Source organism: Phalaenopsis equestris, unplaced genomic scaffold (assembly GCF_001263595.1).
Source record: "Phalaenopsis equestris unplaced genomic scaffold, ASM126359v1 Scaffold000206, whole genome shotgun sequence".
Lineage (NCBI taxonomy): Eukaryota > Viridiplantae > Streptophyta > Magnoliopsida > Asparagales > Orchidaceae > Phalaenopsis > Phalaenopsis equestris.
Genome location: NW_018164648.1, coordinates 418121 through 433507, shown reverse-complemented (window position 1 = coordinate 433507; position 15387 = coordinate 418121). Strand labels below are relative to the sequence as shown.

At 35.2% G+C, this 15387-nt stretch overlaps 1 protein-coding gene across 2 annotated transcripts in view; it reads right to left on the bottom strand.

The window, feature by feature from the left end:
• Positions 1-15387, bottom strand: part of LOC110023036 (translation factor GUF1 homolog, chloroplastic) — a 147862-nt gene that overhangs the window by 30247 nt on the left and 102228 nt on the right. The window contains exons 10-17 of one of the 2 annotated variants that reach the window (XM_020722246.1): positions 14247-14321; positions 13759-13913; positions 13602-13659; positions 9468-9548; positions 9271-9357; positions 3194-3265; positions 2962-3096; positions 2752-2825 (exon numbers count right to left, since the gene is read on the bottom strand). In XM_020722246.1, coding sequence (XP_020577905.1) covers positions 2752-2825; positions 2962-3096; positions 3194-3265; positions 9271-9357; positions 9468-9548; positions 13602-13659; positions 13759-13913; positions 14247-14321 — 737 coding nt within the window. The remainder of the gene's footprint in view (positions 1-2751; positions 2826-2961; positions 3097-3193; positions 3266-9270; positions 9358-9467; positions 9549-13601; positions 13660-13758; positions 13914-14246; positions 14322-15387) is intronic. The other variant, XM_020722247.1, reaches the window with a different exon arrangement.

Genomic DNA, 15387 nt, shown 5'->3' with positions numbered 1-15387 from the left:
ATATATGTATACATATATATATATATATGTATATATATATATATATACATATATGTATACATATATATATATATATGTACATATATATATATACATATATGTATAGATATATATATATGGGCTCATGATGTGCAACAACCTACAACTTTCCGACCACCTCTGGACCAATCTGCTCATCAGATGAGTCAATCCTCGGATGAGGATTGACAGGTTTATACAACCAGAAAGAGGAAGAAGAATAAAGACCTATTACCAAACTTGATGGGTGATACATTAGTTGTTTCGCGTAATGACAGTAAACTTAACAATTTATTAGCTAGCTCCCGTCGTAGAACCAGAGGCAAAGACAATGCTAATTGGATCTTTCGTATGCTAACCGAATTTGCGAGTGTAGGCAGACTATTGGCGTGCTTTTTTCTGTCTACTTTTTAATCTTTTTTTTTTTTATATACATGTATTTCTACGTGTGTGTTAGAGGTCGGGTGGTTAGGGTGTCAATTTGGGTTCTGTCATCCAAACTATTTGTACCTTTCCATTTATGAATATATTTGCCTTTAGACTTATATACATATATATACATATATATGTATATACATGTATATACATATACATGTATATACATATCTGTATATACATATATATGTATATACATGTATATAATGTTTATCACGTTTATTTTAGGCTTTCAAATTTAAAAGAGTTAACGTTCAGACAAGTCAAATAATAATTTAATTGACATCGAGATGAGTGCTCGTATATTTAATCTATAGTAATAATTTATTTTTTCTCAATTATTTTGCAGTTAATGACACTTATAAATGCTTTATTCTGATTAAGATTTTTTCTTTATCAGTCATATATTATGAATGTTAGTAGCTACTTATGATCATACATTATAGTATTTTGAATTGAATGTGATGAACATATGAATGATATGTACATGTGGATTGTTTGTATGTGCATGACTGGCTATGATGGAGTCACCCTTAATGGTACTAGTAAAGGAACACTAAAATACTCGTGCATGTATATGAAAAAGGAAATTGATATTGATGTGTCTTAAATGACACAAAGCTTTTATACGGTACTCCTGTGACAGTTGTACAAATATATAATGATATTGAAATGATATTAATATAATAATTTATCAAATAACATGTTAAATGTTTATATTGATCTATTAAAAGTTAACTAACATGAATTTTGCTTTCTTTTTCTTTATATTACTACCGTTTAAGAGCATAAATATTCACTAACCTATTTAGCTTATTATTATTTTAAATTAAATTTTCAGGCTAATTAAACAATCAACGATTAACGAGGTAATTTTAAATATATTTCTTTAAATTAATTTAATTAGTGACACTTTCATTGGTTAAATAACTAAGTTTGAAAAGAAATATGAAAAAAAATATTAACCTCCTCCGTCCGACCATCTGTATCGGTCTTGGTTAATTCCAATCCCCGGGCGAGATCGTCATAAATTCAACAGGGAAATGGCTGTTGGATAGCAATGCTATGATAATACACGAGTCTAATGGCATTTGGAAGGATATAAGTGGCGTCCAGTCAGGCGTCCAATGACTGTCAGTATTGAGAACATTGGTCAAATAGCCAAAAGGTGAGAAAGTTCCACCGCCAGTTCCTAAGCAAGGCACATGCACACCACTTGCAAAAGAAAGATAATAAAACAATCTGTAGAGTATAAATAAGAGAAACGTCTCCAAAACACAAAAAACAATAGCTAAAATCCTAAAACAACCAGAATATAAAATATATAAAAGTTTCGCAAAAGAAAATTACCTAATTAGAGACAAGAAATAGCGAAAAAATCCAAATGATAGAAATTGGGTTGAAATAGGTAATGAGATGGTATCATGGGCACACAACTCTCATGCGATCGCAGAAATCCACAATTTCTTGTTCTAAAATTCAATGAGATCGTAGGATCCTATCTATTCCGTGGAATCCCGTGGAAGCGAAAAGCTCCCACATCAATGATGTAATACAAAGTGTTACTCAAACGTGAAGGATAGTTAAAACCTCATACCACACAAAAAAAAAACAAGAAAGAATTCATAGACCCAGCCTCAAATAGATGGAGAAAATATTCCGTCCAGACACTGCACGTCCGAATGGTCAACCACCGGCGGTTACAACACCATACACGTTAACGGCTGGCGACATGGCCGCGGATGTCTGGACGGAATATTTTTTCAAATAGATGAGTCCATCGAGATAAGGCTAACGATGATTAACACAAATAGTCTATCAATCATACTACCTTAATAATATCTGAAGTCATGATGTATTGATAGATGGTGAAGATGTTATGCAATCAAGATTCTAGACTACTAATTCATAATAGCATTATTTCTGTTGATAATAAATGCATACTAGCCAACAATATTAATTTTAAGGATGAATTAATAACACCACACCTTTCCATAGAGCACAATTAACACAGGACACTTAAAAGCAACACTAAGACAGGTTCATTCAATTATTTTGTGCCAATGACATATATAAAATTTTGCAAGTTTCATATAACTCTAGCTGCAACAGAATTTTTTATGTTAGTACTTTATTGATTAACAGTTCAAATAAACTGAACATCTTATTAGTCCAATTGTTCATGCTGTATCTATTCACGAAATTTACAAACTGTCAGAACTGACTGATTGTTTTTTAATACAAAAAATCACGGATAACATGCAAAAAGAAAAAAAAGACTTTCATGTACTTTTATACCCGACAAAAGAGTATTCCATACTAGCATATCCCTTGCTTCTAGACTTCAGCTGGTCAAAGAAGTCACCAACCATCTGTAGATAAAAATATTTAGCCAATATGTTGATAACTTTAAGGATGCACACAGATAAAAATATACATACAAAGGAATATAGATCTTTCACAAGTATATAGTAATGACAAGAAGTCAAAAGTTTGCTAAAGTATTGCCTCTGCTAATGGTAACTCGTAAACAATAGATGCTCTTCCCTCGGTTATGTAGTTCATTTCTTTGAAAACACCTCTTCTTTCCTGACCAAGCTCCATGAGAGGGCCAATGTAATCTTTAGGCGTAATCATTTCAATCTACACCATGATTGTGGTCAATATGCATGTTGTGATCACCATATTTAGAAACATAAGTCAACGTCTAAAAAAGATGAAAATATCCTGAAAAATTAACCTTCACAATTGGCTCTTCAATTGATGTTCTCTTTCCTGGCTCTGGAAGTAAAGATGGGTTTGAGCATTCAATCTGCATATAAAAAGTCTGTAAATAATTAAAATCCTCGCCGTCACTCAATAATTTAGACAATTTAAATTATGATATTGCACTTTACAAGGAAGAACTAATTAATTTTTCAATAAGCTTCTCGAGCTCTCATAACTAGTGGCACCATTCAATAGAGCATACATGTGCATGTACATATGGATGATAGACGACCAATTACATTTTAAGCAAAAACATAATAAAAATAAGACAAATATCTAAAATTTTGCATAATATGATCAGTCCAATAAGAGAGTTTTCCTCATTTAATTTCTCAAGTTCTAGACGGTAATGAGAAATGGGGTCCTCTAGGCTCCAATTTATTATCAAGATTCATCAGAAATAACATTCAATTTTATGATGTAACTGTGCCACTATGATTATGCATGAGGAAAAATGGATTGATAAACAAGGATCAAGTCAAATCTCAATGGTTAGTCTAAGCCTACTATGGAAGCAATGGCTCAAAGAAGGACGCTACTTGAAAGAAAGTTTCAGATATACAAGAAATATTTCCCCAACTCTCCAGATAAGGCATGCTTGTTTTTGTATTAAACTTTTTAAAGTTAAATGAAGAAATTTTTATAAGGAGAGGGGATTGTAATGAGTGAAATTAAAAAAAAAAATTGAATCAGCGGGATTGAATAACAATCTCGATGGTTTCACTTGAGGCTAGTGTCTCGCTCATTTTGGAATCACAGAACTGAGCAAGAGAGCGAGTGGGAGACAAGGAAGGAGAAGGAAAAGGAAGAAGAGGAAGGAATGTTAGTGTGCGTGACCGAGCCGATCGGTGGAGAAAAATAACGAGAAGAGGAGGCTTTGCTTATGGGAGTTGTGCCCTAGCCGAGCAAAGTGGGAGAAAGAAGAAAGAAGAAGACTTACGTGCGTCTAGCGTAAACATCCGTTCTCTTGGAAGGGAAATTTCATTCAATTATCTCTAAAGAATAATAAATGCAACAAGCATATATTTCATTCATTTATAGACAATCATAATAATATCCAAAATGATTTTATAATTATTAACTGTTGTCTTAAGAATGTCACCAGTAATTGCATAGGTATTAGCTATACTTATTTAATTTCATGTTATTGAGTTGTCACCCGGCCCGCGGCTAAAATTAATTATTGATAAATGTTAGACCCCTCCCGTGATAACAGTTATCAACAACCTCTTGATACCAACAGTTTCATCTCTATCTAAATATCAGGAGTCGGAAATCTCATTATTCCCTATCATTCATACCTACAGGCATTCATGAAATAGCATACTATCACAATACTTACGATATTTCATCAAACATAATTCTTATAATAATCATTCATCAAATGCAAATCATGTATCATACGCATATACAACAGCATACAAATACCTATAAATAACGATTTAATAAATATGTTTACAAGATTAAAAAAATAGTAAAACCATAAATATCATGAGCGTTAGTTCAAGCTCAAATTCATATAACATGTACAAGTATTCAATAATATGCAAATATTTCTAAATAAAGTAGCGCATTAATAAATCAAGTAGAAATACTACAGAAAGATATTTTTCTTAATTTAACACATAATTATTTCACCTAAATCAACGAAGCTGCAATATGACGAGTGACCTCAAACTCTCCTCGAGCTCACCACCACTTAGAGCCAATCATCTGAAATCATAATCCCCTTAGAATTTCATGAAATTCTAGCTTAAGTTTTAATGTAACCCCAAACATAATTTCCTTGCCAAATCTTTACCTTAAAAGGGCTTCCCCATATAAATTCTCCTTAAAGGTTTCTTATATTCCCTCCCTTCCTCCTTCCACTTTGCTCCCCCTCTTACCCTCTCATGTTGTTTGATTTCCCTAAATAGCCTTACCTGAGAGCTGCCTCTTGGTTTCGCCTCCAGCTACAATAACTGGAACGCAGAAAAGCCCCAACTAACGACAAATCATGGAAAAAGATTGCAAGGAAATAAATGTTCCAAACAACATGAAAGTGAGGATTCTCTTACCAATTTCTTCCAAGAAGTTCGACCCGAGAGCCACAACTCTTTGTTGTTCGTGCCCGTTCTGCTCGGCTATAGTACTCGAACAGAGAGCTTGGAGGGAAATGAATTCGGGGAGGGGAATGGGATATACAAAATACCTTATACATTTATTTCCCTCATGTGTAATCTCAACCATCAAAACCCCATGCCGCCATTGCATACTTCGCAAAGTGGGATGCTGCAACGTTGCTTGAGTAATGGTAGAGGGGTTGAAATTTATTAAGAATTGATTAGAAATTTAATTAAGTTTAATTAATATTTTATTTAATATTTTTATATCTCCCAATACATCCATAATTTATACATACTGTTATAAATTAAATTGATAGTTGAAAATGTAAAATTTCATAAAATTATTTTAAAGTAATTAAATTTTACCCGATTTATAAAAAATTGGGCATTACACAATGTGCAAGAGATGTGTCAGGGAGAAAACAGGAGGGACAAGGAGAGACAAACAAGAAAGAAGTAAGTCTAAACAGAGAGAACAGAGGAATAAAATCTGGCAGAAAGAATTCACAAGGGGAGAGAGAGGTAAAGAAGGCGGGAGGGAGAATGGTAGAGGGGAATGAAAAAATAGTTGTGTGAGAAAGGGAGTGCCAATCTAAAGAGAAAGAAGCACAAGTAAGAGAAAAATAATAGAGGGAATGAGAAGAGAATTGTGTGAGAAAGGGAGAGCAGAAAGTGGTAGAGTCCGAAGTAGTGGAGAACACGAGGAGAGAGACCGACAGCTTCTTACGGGCGACCCCCAAACGCAGCTTCCCCCTTTTAAACGCCGACAAAAAACTAAAAGATATATTGAAAGGGGTGTGATAATTACTAGAGCAAAAAAAATCTAATTTTAATCTGCATTTCATAAAAATAAGCCCTGAAGCCCATTTTATAGAACAAAAAGACCTTGGGACAGTTAGAATAATGATCTCAATGATGATTACTCCTAAACAATTATATGACTTTTTGGATGGCAGGTCTCGGGTACCACATGGTGACACCAAGTTTCTTCAAAGTTGATGGGTCATACTGATGATTTGCCACTAATCCTTGGCGGGTAGACATAATTTAGTTGGATTCCTTGAGACCAAAAGGTTTGAGCTAGCTGAATGCTTGGGGGATGTGAGGATCAGATAACTGCTGAACTCATGTGTAACATTTAACTACTTAGGGGTTTGTTTGGTTCGCTGAAAATTAAGTAGAATGTAAAAAATTTGTGGAGTACTATTATTAAAATATATTTGAAATACTTTTTTGTTGTTTGAAATACTGTAAAATAGACACAAAACTTTATATTTTTTTGTTTGGTTTGAAGTAGATTGAAAAAAATATAATACTTTACTTAGGAGGTCGGGTGTGGGGGGAGGTGGGTGACGGGCGGGGGCCGGCGGCCGAAACAGGCAATGCGGGGTGGCAACGGGCGACAATTTGCCAATAGCTATTTACAGTATAATTCAAATTCGATCAAATCGGCCGAATTCTAAATTCAGCCAAAATAAACTGAGGAGTAAACTTTAAATTTATTGAAACTTAACATTGTACTTGTACTTCTTCATACCAAACACTTAATTTTTTCAAATCCCTATAAATGAATTATAGTACACGACAAATATTACCAACCAAACAGCCCCTTAAAGGAGAGTTTTAATAGCACATGGGAATTGATAGTGGAACATCTAAAAAATTTTGCAACACCAATCCATCAGATTACTAGTCCACAATTGCATCCAGACACTTAGATAGATCTAGCACCATAATTATCACTATTGCGTAAACTTCATCCGAATGGCATCATTATTATATCTACAATCAAATTTAATTCACTATCCGAAGAAGCTAACCGACTAGTCTTTTTTTCTTTTCTACTTCAAGTAATTAAACATACTTTATTTCATTTTATGATTCAATATAAATTTGTTAATATATCAGAAATTATTTTTTAATAACTTAACTGGAAATTATGTAAATAAAACTTAAAGTTTTTCCTATATAAATTGGTCCTTAAGGTTTGGAATGTCATTCATACCTAATAATATAATTGGACTGCACTCCCTCGCCTTCAGCTAAGGCCTTTCTTGATACACATCTCCCCCCCTTATGAGTTTGGTCTCTCCACCAAGTCTCTCTCTCTCACTCTCTCACTAATTCACACAATTTGCTCAAAGGAATAAAGGTGGTCGCCTCTCCCTCAAACTCCCTAAAATGAAAACCCTCCAAAGATTGCTAACATGAAATTTTCCATAAAAATTGAATCAGAAACCCTAATAAAATCGAGAATCCCACAAAAATTTTATACAATGTTCCCAACATCAACTTGTACTATGGCATTAAAAATAATGCTAATATGAATCATTTTGTATACTTAGTATCAGAGTATTACCAATGCCTTCATGCTGCATCAGTCTATCTAGCAGGCTTGGAAAACATGTGAACCAAGTTGGTGCCTAATCCAGAAAGCATGAATCTGAATATGCACTAGGCCTTGCGTTCTTAAAAAATGGTTTAAGTGGTGACCTACAAGAAATCCTACGTGCACTAGGTTCCGGTCTTAAAACTATTAAACTACCAAAAAGAAATGGTGACAAATTAAAAGGTTTTCAATATGACAGACATTAAGATTTATTGTTAAGTGCATGATTGGGGAAACTAACCTTGGTGAAGGCTTTTCATATAGCCGGGCCATATTTGAGTAGGACACAATGAACCTCAATACAAAAAACTGAACATGTATTTAAATTTTATCATGTTATTAAGTGGATAAATTTGTTTTTGCATTCTACTTCGCAGCTGTTAAGCATACAAATCCTTAAACTTTCATCCTAATTAGTCACTTTCTTTAATGGCCCTCCTAAATAACTTTCATCCACCAAATATGAATTAAGATTTCATCTAGCTTATTGAATTACTTTTTTTCCCAGAAAATTAGTTATACCAGAGTTAACCTAAACAACAATAGAAAAATAAATATTATTACTGAAAATAAATATGTGATTACAACCAAACATAAATAAAAGGGAAAACAACAACGACACTACACACAGATGCCCCCACAAGGGATTGATTCAGAGGCGGTGGTGCGTGGTGTGGACGGCATGATAAGGGCTGAAATTGTGGTAGGGATGTCGATAAGCAGTAATAGCATCATCACGGGGATTGTGGGGTTTTGGTTTGGGGATGGCAGCAAGCCCATGTGGCAAGACAGCAGAATGACAGCGATAACAGAAGTAGTTATTGTTTGGGGGTGACAGCAAGGTGAGCGAACTGGACTGCAGGAAACAGCTATAGGGGCTATCCAGCAGCTGCAGTAGGGGATACGGAAGGCAAGGAAGCGGCAGATGGGTAGCAAGAGGCTGGTAGGTTGGTTTGCAGGCGAAAGTAAGGTGATAGGAGGCTGGCAAGGGCGGCAGGAAGGTGTGGGGGCTGCAGGAACATCAGAGGCACTGTTCTCCTGAGTTGGTGCAACAGGTACGGAAACGCGGCAGTGGAGGGATGGTTGCGGAAGAAGGGATAGTCAAGGATAGTCACCACTTTTGAATGAGACACAGCCGGAACACCACTCGCCCTTAGATACGGCCCTATAAGGAGAAACCAGAGACGCCGAAGCCTATTCCAATAGAAGAAATGATAAAATCCTCAAAATCCAAACCCTAATACTAAACATATGTAAAAAATGACTAGAAAGGAATAAAAGGATAAAATGAAATATGCTGAAAATTGGAAAGGAATCGAAAGAAGAGCCACTCAGTTTGGCTCTGGCCATTAGCACAATAGAGGAAAAATGTAAAGGACAAATAACTGAAGTACATCATTAATTTTAAGCATGAAAGAATAATTTTTCTTCTTGCTGTGAATAAATTTCAACAACAAAATGAAACTAATAATTAGCAATCTACTCCAAAAAAATGAGAATGATAACGCATACAAAAAAATTCAAGAACTGTAGAATGGATCTCAAAAAATTTACAGTATCACCATTCACACAGTTGACACGGTAAACCACACTAGGTGCTGTTGTTATTAAGGTCAAGCGATATTCCCTCTCAAGCCTTTCCTGGAAAATAGAAAACAAAAGAAAACCATGACATACATAACAGAATTATAAGTCACCATCAAAAGCCATTGATAATTTCAATAAAGTGGACATCTTCTTTATTGTCTTACCTGAACAATCTCCATATGAAGAAGACCTAAGAAGCCACACCGAAAACCAAAGCCCATGGCACTTGAAGTTTCAGGTTCAAACTGCGACAATGCAACATTGGTATTTGATGCAAAAAAATGTTCCATAGAGTTAATAAAAAAAAGGTATTCATCAAAATAAACCGAAGATATTAACTTCTTAAAATGTCCATTGCATACTGTAGAAAAACTAGAAATGAGAAAGACCAGACTTGTCATATGGAATAGAAATAAAATGGTTTCAAGGAAAAAAAAAGGACTTCGTAAAAAAACTAGGCAAATAATTCGAAGTTTCCACTAAGGTCCATGGCTGTTTCTTCAGTAATCAAGATGGCTTTAATTCTGTGGTTCAAAATGATACTTGTATGTTAGAAATGCGTCAATCTCGAAGAAATTCAACAGATTAAAAGACTAAATTAGGGTCAAGTATAGCCCATCAAAAGAACAAAAATCACATCAGCAAAAGACCAAAGGATCTCATTGATAAGCTACAACTCCCTCAAAGTAGGACTCAGGGCCCACTGAACGAAGGTCGTCCAAGTCAAAGATTGAGACTTAAAGAAGGAACCGGTCTAGCTCTCGTTCAAGCATCGCCAGACACCTTGCAGGAATCTCAAAGACACATCAGGAGATCTAAGATTCTCATCACTAAACATTCATTAAACTCTCTAGATGGATCTCTTGACAAAGTGGGAGACTACCTGTCAAATTATGACAACTCACCCACTACCTAACAGCTTAGTTCCACCCCAACAGCTTGGGCTTCTCATTCAAGGCTCAACAATCGACAGTAAGATCGAAAAAATCAAACAGTTAATTCAAGTCGACCAAGCGAAGTTCGAACGACCGAAGGATCACAAGAGCCAACCGACCACCCTAACTCAAGTGAATCGACCAAACGTACCTTTTCGACCTAAGGATTATCAATCTCCACCGACTGAGCGATAGGGTAGTCGAACCATGGACTTATTTATTTTGTCAAAAATTTACATAGCACCCAATTCTTATGGATTTACTTATCTCGCACCCAAACTTCAATGTTTACACCCTAAGCATCCTAACCTATGTATACATAGAGAAAGGTGTTTTAGGTGTAAAAATTAAAGTTTGGATATGAGATAAGTAAATGCATAAGAATTGGGTGTTGAATGTAGATTCTCCATACTTTTATATGGCTAAAATATCCTGTAACGCCCTCATAAAAGTGGGGGCAGCCATGTAATTTTTCACTGATTCATTTATACAATATAGAGTTAATAAATCGCCTTTAAAACAATCAGATTTTTATCGTGTACTCTCTCTCCTATTTTATGTTTTATTCCTTCGGTGTGATCCACAGGATAGATCCGAATTCAACATGCTAGAAAGGTGTGGTGAGCGTGGATCATACCACCAACAAGAAGAGGAGCACCAGGAGAAGAAGCCCATCAAGGAGAAACAGTGAACATGGAGTGCATTAGGAATTTGTGTAGCAGCAGATCCAAGAGCTAAAAGACTAGATGTTGGGCCAAATGTTAGAAGCCATTAGAGAAGTAGCAGCGGGAATAAGGGAACCAAACCCTAGGGAAGAACTGACACCCAACGATCAAAGGGCCTTGTTGGTTGAATAAAGAGCAAAAGATCACTGGCACCAAGACAGTGTTGGGTCCTCATTGATAGATAGACAGGCTCGGGCACACGGAGACCTCCCGTCAGCAGAAGAATGTGTTCTCCTAATAGAACTCTGTTGTTGAACCCGCTAAAATGTTCACAGCTCCATCGCTCAACTCCTACAAAGATCGGACTGATACGACCGACCTCACCTCCTTCGAGTTGATCGTTTGCCTGCTGAGGATGACCGACACTCTAAAGTGTTGTCACTTCTTCACCACGATGGGGAGTCAGACCTCAGGTGGTTTAATAGATTACCGCCGAGATAAATCACCTCAGGTGATTTAGTAATATACACCACATGACATAGGCGGTACTCACCGATTATTGGAAGAACCATACAGAAATCATGAACTCCATAGCTCTTCTAGAACGACTTCGCGAGAGATGTTAACAATAACCCTCTACATATTGTCATAGAATGAATCATTTTAAGGAGTTATGGAGCAATTTCAGTACTCTTCCGAAACTATTTGGAGATACTTCTCAGTAAAGTTGAATGTACTTGTCAGTCTTTCTTCAAAGATCATAAAACCAACAGATCTAACATTCGAACGGACCCCTACAGAGATTTCGCATGATGCACGGTATATTCTGTACTTTAAGATAATTTCTTCAATTTATTACATTCAAATTTCATAAAAATATTGTAATTACGTAACCATTCGTTATTTTTCTAGAATTGTATCGGAGAATCGATGAAACACACATTAGTGCACGTCTTCTAAATAATGAGAAGATAACATTCATCGGTCGTTGTGGATCCCCGATGTAAAATGTCATTGCGGTATGCAACTTCAACATATGTTTTATTTTTGTTATGACCAGTTGAGAGGGTAGTGCACATGACAGGCGGATATTCAAATCTGCAACACTGAATAATAAATATAACTTTCCACATCTACCCACAGGTTTGCTTGAGACTAAACAACTCTCATAATTCTTTTTTTCCTTCAACAATTTTCATTCAATTCGCATCAGGTAAATATTATTTGGTCGATGTTGGGTATCTGTAGCAGCGAGGGTATCTCAAGTCATATCTTGATACGAGATACCAACTACCTAATTTTGAGCGAGTCAGCAATGTCGCGCGGAGTAAGAAAGAAATGTTTAACAAAAGATATTCATCCTTACGGTGTTATTGAGAAGACTTTTGGTGTTTGAAAGTAAAAATGAGTTATACTTCGCAATATGTCATCTTACCTGATTCCCAAACAGGTGGAGATTGTGATTGTCAAGATTAATCTTCACAATTATATTCGGAGGCATCCTTCCCGCAACAACATCAATTTTTGTAGGACGGACGAGGATAATGAACATATCCCTGCCGAGGCATATGAGTACCGCCTTGGTCAGTCTTTGTCACAGACCAAAAATGATGTTCCCGAGAACTGCACTAAAAACGGAGAAGTTGCGAGCGAGATAGTAGAGTTGGCAAATTAATTACGAATGCGATAGTTGGAGGGTGATTGGAGGGAATGTTAGTTTTATCATATTATTAATTGTAATGGTTGTTAAAAAAATTTACTACTTATTGTATCAGTATTTTATATAGTTAATGTTTATTTATGTTCCTTATACATTTGATATTTACTATTTTGGGTTTTTACACAATTTGTATGTGTTTTTTTCTTTGCATTTCTGTTTATTTTTGTAGTTTTTAGAGGCTTATGATAAAACGTTAGACCTTATAGGTTCTTCTAGATGGTCTGTATGTCGTCATTGGTTGGTGTCACATGTGAAATTCTAATGAAGACAACCAAGTTCTCTTTCTTTTGAGGTTCTTCTGGGTGGTCTTTTTTTAGTGTTATGCATATGTGACACACGAATTTGGTATTATGTTGATTAAGGACAAGAACCATTTTTTTTTATAAGATCTAATATCTTCTTGTAGCGACAGATTCGTTTTATATACTGAGTTCACTAAAACCTTACAGATACATAAAAATAATATTATTATATTATTAATTGTTATTTTAATAGTCATTTTCTTAATTTTAGTAGTCATGATACTCACTGTTAAGTGAAGTGTCTATATTTATTTTGTATTGTTTTGTAATGAAGATTTGTATTTAAAGTATAGAATGTACTGGTATGACAGTTCTGTTGCAAATAATATTACTATACAGGGGCAAAATGATGATTTTTGTCCAAAAAGAGCTGTAGCACAGTTGTTTTAAACCGCAAAAAACAAACAAACAGTCAGCCGCTACGCAACAGCTTATTATTAAGCTACAGCTGCCCCAAACAGACCCTTAGAAGATGGAAATGGTCGTCCAAGCTGCTAAACGGAACTGAGAAGATACAAATGTTGATACCACTCCATCAAAGCACTCATACAAATACCCATGGACAAATAGAGGACAAGTCGTATAATTGACGTTCAAACAGTGCTAAGTCAAAAGACCTGCGAACTCAATTATTATCCCTAACAAATATGTCGATTTCCATTTTTCAGTTACTCACCCGTAGTGCTGCATCATTAAGTTGAAGTTTTTCCAACGCATCACGCAGCTCAGGAAATCTACAAAAAATCAATAAAAATGTGGTTTAGTTTTAAGGAATTAAAAAAAAAAGCTTATGATAAGTACAAACTTTGACAATAAGATAGCAAAGGTTGTACTGGTCAGCATCAACAGGAAAAAGACCACAAAACACCATCGGTGTAGCCTCCTCATATCCTGGCAGAGAGGTCTCCGCTTTTCTTGCAAAATGAGTAATTGTGTCGCCCACCCTCGCATCTGCAACAGACCTTATTGAAGCTGACAGATAACCCACCTGAAAAGTCAAATATTAAATAAGAAACCAATTTAAATGCAAAGCATATGAATTTATACAATAGGAGAGAGCTCAGAGTAGAAGTCTAGAGAGCATATTTAGAGCAAATGATAGTCAACTATTAAGTAGCCAAAATACTGAGAGAACAAACATTCATGAAATTTTCGCAAAATTATAGAGAATTTTGCAAAAAACCTTTAGTACACTCTGTGGGAGCAGTGCAGAAATATTTTGGCCAAGATGATGAGAAGTTCAATGAAGATATATTGATACTTAAGATTTCTGGAAGAAAGAATTCAAGTAAACAACTGAGTAAACAGTGAGAAAACTTGCCTCACCGGCATAAAGTTCATCAACTTGCAACTGATTGGGTGATAAAACGCCAATTTCATCAGTAAAATAATCCTGCTTTCATTTATCAGAAGTGTCAACTGGCAGTGTTGATAGCATCAAAATATGAAAAATTAAAAAGAAAAAGTACTGAATTTACAGATTTAGTGAAATAATTCTGGATGAAAAAAGAATCAATACTAGTTAAATCTCATCAAATACAGGGCATTGATACACAAAAAAAAATATGCATTTTTAGACCCATAATTTATACTCATTTTTTGTGATATTGCACTTTAATGGAACGTATTTTTATGTTTTCTTGCAGGTTGTTAAATTTTAGGACTTGAAGCAAAAAGAAGCAAAAATGATGAAATTTGGAGCAAAAATGATGAAATTTGGAGCAAAAATGAAGAAGTCGAAAATTTATTCTGCGCCGACGACGCCGTTTGACAGAGAGCATTAACTTAAATAGCGGAACGCTGGCGCCAGAATGGGCGCCGACGACACCAATGTCAGTTCAGCACCTGTTTCTAGAATATTCGATGAATATGGATGCTTTTTGAAGAGTTTTTGGAGGCACATATTGAAGAACCGGCTCTAGGCTTTATTTGGGGCCGAAATTGATAAAAAAAGTGACTCTTCCTGACATTTCATCGCCCAATTCAACCCTCTACGCATCACACATTCCTCCATTTTCATTCCACAACCATTTAGAGTCCATTGTTCTTATAATTTAGAGTATTGTTGTGAGATTAAGTGTGAATTCTTCTCTAAGAGTGTTGAAGAAGGAGAAAAGTTAGAGATTTCTTCTTCCTTCATTTCCTAGAAGAGGCTACAAGGGATTTGCTTTGAGAAAGAGTTTCAAATAAATGTTGTTTGTTTATTAGTGTTATATGAACTTTCTTTTATATATGAAATTTGTGTTTTGTTGTATCTTTCTCATGAAGTCTGAGTAATTTACTTTATCTTTCTCCCTACTCTAAGTTATGATGAAATGAAAAGATAATATAGATGTGCTAATATTAAAATATAAAATAAATTATAATGATTTTTCAACTCCGAACTTAATTTACTTTTCGATCTGGTCAATTGAATTGTTAAAATATGTTGTGATACATATGATCCGGGCAATGAAATATGT